This window comes from Priapulus caudatus, unplaced genomic scaffold, assembly GCF_000485595.1.
Source record: "Priapulus caudatus unplaced genomic scaffold, Priapulus_caudatus-5.0.1 Scaffold388, whole genome shotgun sequence".
In the NCBI taxonomy this organism is placed as follows: Eukaryota; Metazoa; Priapulida; class Priapulimorpha; order Priapulimorphida; family Priapulidae; genus Priapulus; species Priapulus caudatus.
The window spans coordinates 78211-80669 of NW_014577449.1; the positions used below are offsets into that span (position 1 = coordinate 78211).

Genomic DNA, 2459 nt, shown 5'->3' on the forward strand with positions numbered 1-2459 from the left:
GAGAGAGAGAGAGAGAGAGAGAGAGAGAGAGAGAGAGAGAGAGAGAGAGAGAGAGAGATAAATAGCGCGTCGTTTGCATGTGCCTCCCCCTTCTCCTCTTCCAGTCACAGCACAAGGGAATGCAATTATCAGCGCATACACTTCGTGCAAATTAAGCTCTAGTCTAAGAGACGGAGACCAGAAGGGGCCTCTCGCGCGCGCAGAGTGCGTGCGGGGGGGGGGGATGGCATGGTTCACCACAGCATGATGTACAAGCGATATGACACAACGAAACCCAAACTGGGAGAGAGAGAGAGGAGGGAGGGGAGAGAGGGGAAGGAGGGGAGAGAGGGGAAGGAGGGGGAAAGAAGGGAAAGGGGAGGGGGTACATTTTTACAAGTTACATACAATGCGTTGCCTGCAGGCAACCCTTGTAGGCAGCAAACTGCCCCTTGTAGGCAGCAAACTGACCCTTGTAGACAGCAAACTGACCATTGTAGACAGCAAACTGACCCTTGTAGATAGCAAACTGACCATTGTAGACAGCAAACTGACCCTTGTAGGCAGCAAACTGACCCTTGCAGGCAGCAAACTGACCCTTGTAGGCAGCAAACTGACCCTTGTAGGCAGCAAACTGACCCTTGTAGGCAACAAAGTGACCCTTGTAGGCAGCAAGTCCAGCAAACTGACCCTTGTAGACAACAAACTGACACTTGTAGGCAGCAAACTGACTCTTGTAGGCAGTAAACTTACAATTTAAAATTTAAGCCAGTAAAACTGCTGCTAGCTTAAAGTTCACACATAGCTTAGTAGTTTACTTACGTCTGTCTGTCCCTTCTGCGTGCACATGTGCGTCTGTTCGTCGCTAGGCGACCACTCGGCGCTCTCGTGGATCTCCAGGGTCGTCAGGTTGACCCGGAAGAGGAAGTTGCGAGCGCCGACGAGCAGCTGACGTCGCGGGAGGTCAAAGGTCAGCTGCGTGTAGTTGTGCACGCCTCTCGCTCGGAAGGTGTACTTGATATTTTTCGCGAGTTCTGCAAGAGAAGGAGAGGAACACGCTCGGTTAGCAACGTCTAAGCGACTGGGAGAGATAACGCACGTATAATATATATATTAGTGCATAACCTAGCACAGGCGCACAGGCGTCGTACCTACACAGAAATTGAGAATGACTCTACATAATCTCTCTGTAATAGGAGAATAACTCTATAGCAATCACGAGCGATGTTTTAGAAGGACCTCGCTTCTTAATGAAACGATGAGCACAACTCTCGCATGTCACTTGCAATCTTTCACCTCTCGGGTTTCCATCTATAGGCTAGACCGCCACCCCCCATAATCTTTGAGAGTCAAGGTTGTGGCTTAAGGCCCGGCTACGGGGGGAGAGTTAAGACCAGTCTATCCGGAGCCACGAGATTTAACCGCACCCATAAAGTTACTCGTACATAAAGGAAACGATTTATTTCAGAACGAATATAATGTGTACGTTTGCTGTACACAGTATACTGCTGTGGCAGCAACAGCATCGGCAGTATAATGGTAGCAGTATAGTATAGTAATGCCCCAAGACGCTTTACCAACTAGCTAATAGGTATATGATAATTCGGAAACATGAATGAATACACACACCTATACAGTGCACCATTGTCCAACTCTTACTATCCCCCTAGTTTCGCACAGTTTTCTCTCTCTCTCTCTCTCTCTCTCTCTCTCTCTCTCTCTCTCTCTCTCTCTCTCTCTCCAGATATGTCTTCTGACAGAATCGCAAATTCCACACATTTTTTCTCCTTGTTTGCCCTACCATCCTTAAATCTTCTCCCGACTACCTCCTTCATAACCGCCATTCTCTAAGTTTCTCGTTCGTGCGTTAACTCTTTTCTACGCTTTCATTCTTCCGCTTAGGAAGGACTTAATTTATGAACCATTCTAGCCCCAGTGACTGCAGGAATTTCTTATCCCCGCGATATTATAAATATTTTCGTTGAATGTAAAAACAACATATATCACGACTTATACATAGACATAATATCTCTCCTTCCTCTCTCTCGTTCTCTCTCGCCCTCTCTCTGTCTTTCTTTCTCTCTCTCTCTCTCTCTCCAGATATGTCTTCTGACAGAATCGCAAATTCCACACATTTTTTTCTCCTTGTGTGCCCTACCATCCTTAAATCTTCTCCCGACTACCTCCTTACCGCCATTCTCTAAGTTTCTCGTTCGCGCGTTAACTCTTTCTTCGCTTTCATTCTTCCGCGTTCAATGACTTAATTTATGAATCATTCTAACGCAGTTCAACAGAGCACTGCAGGCATTTCTTATCCCCGCAATATTATAAATATTTTCGTTGAATGTAAAAACAACATATATCACGACTTATACATAGACATAATATCTCTCCTTCCTCTCTCTCGTTCTCTCTCGCCCTCTCTCTGTCTTTCTTTCTCTCTCTCTCTCTCTCTCTCTCTCTCTCTCTCTCTCTCTCTC

The 2459-nt window shown here is 46.4% G+C and overlaps 1 protein-coding gene across 2 annotated transcripts in view; it reads right to left on the bottom strand.

Moving 5' to 3' along the window:
- The window catches only part of LOC106809830 (semaphorin-5A-like), a 105465-nt gene that overhangs the window by 12641 nt on the left and 90365 nt on the right, over positions 1 to 2459 (bottom strand). For both annotated transcript variants that reach the window (XM_014813050.1, XM_014813051.1), the window contains exon 3: positions 802 to 1013. In XM_014813050.1, the coding sequence (XP_014668536.1) occupies positions 802 to 1013 (212 nt within the window). The remainder of the gene's footprint in view (positions 1 to 801; positions 1014 to 2459) is intronic.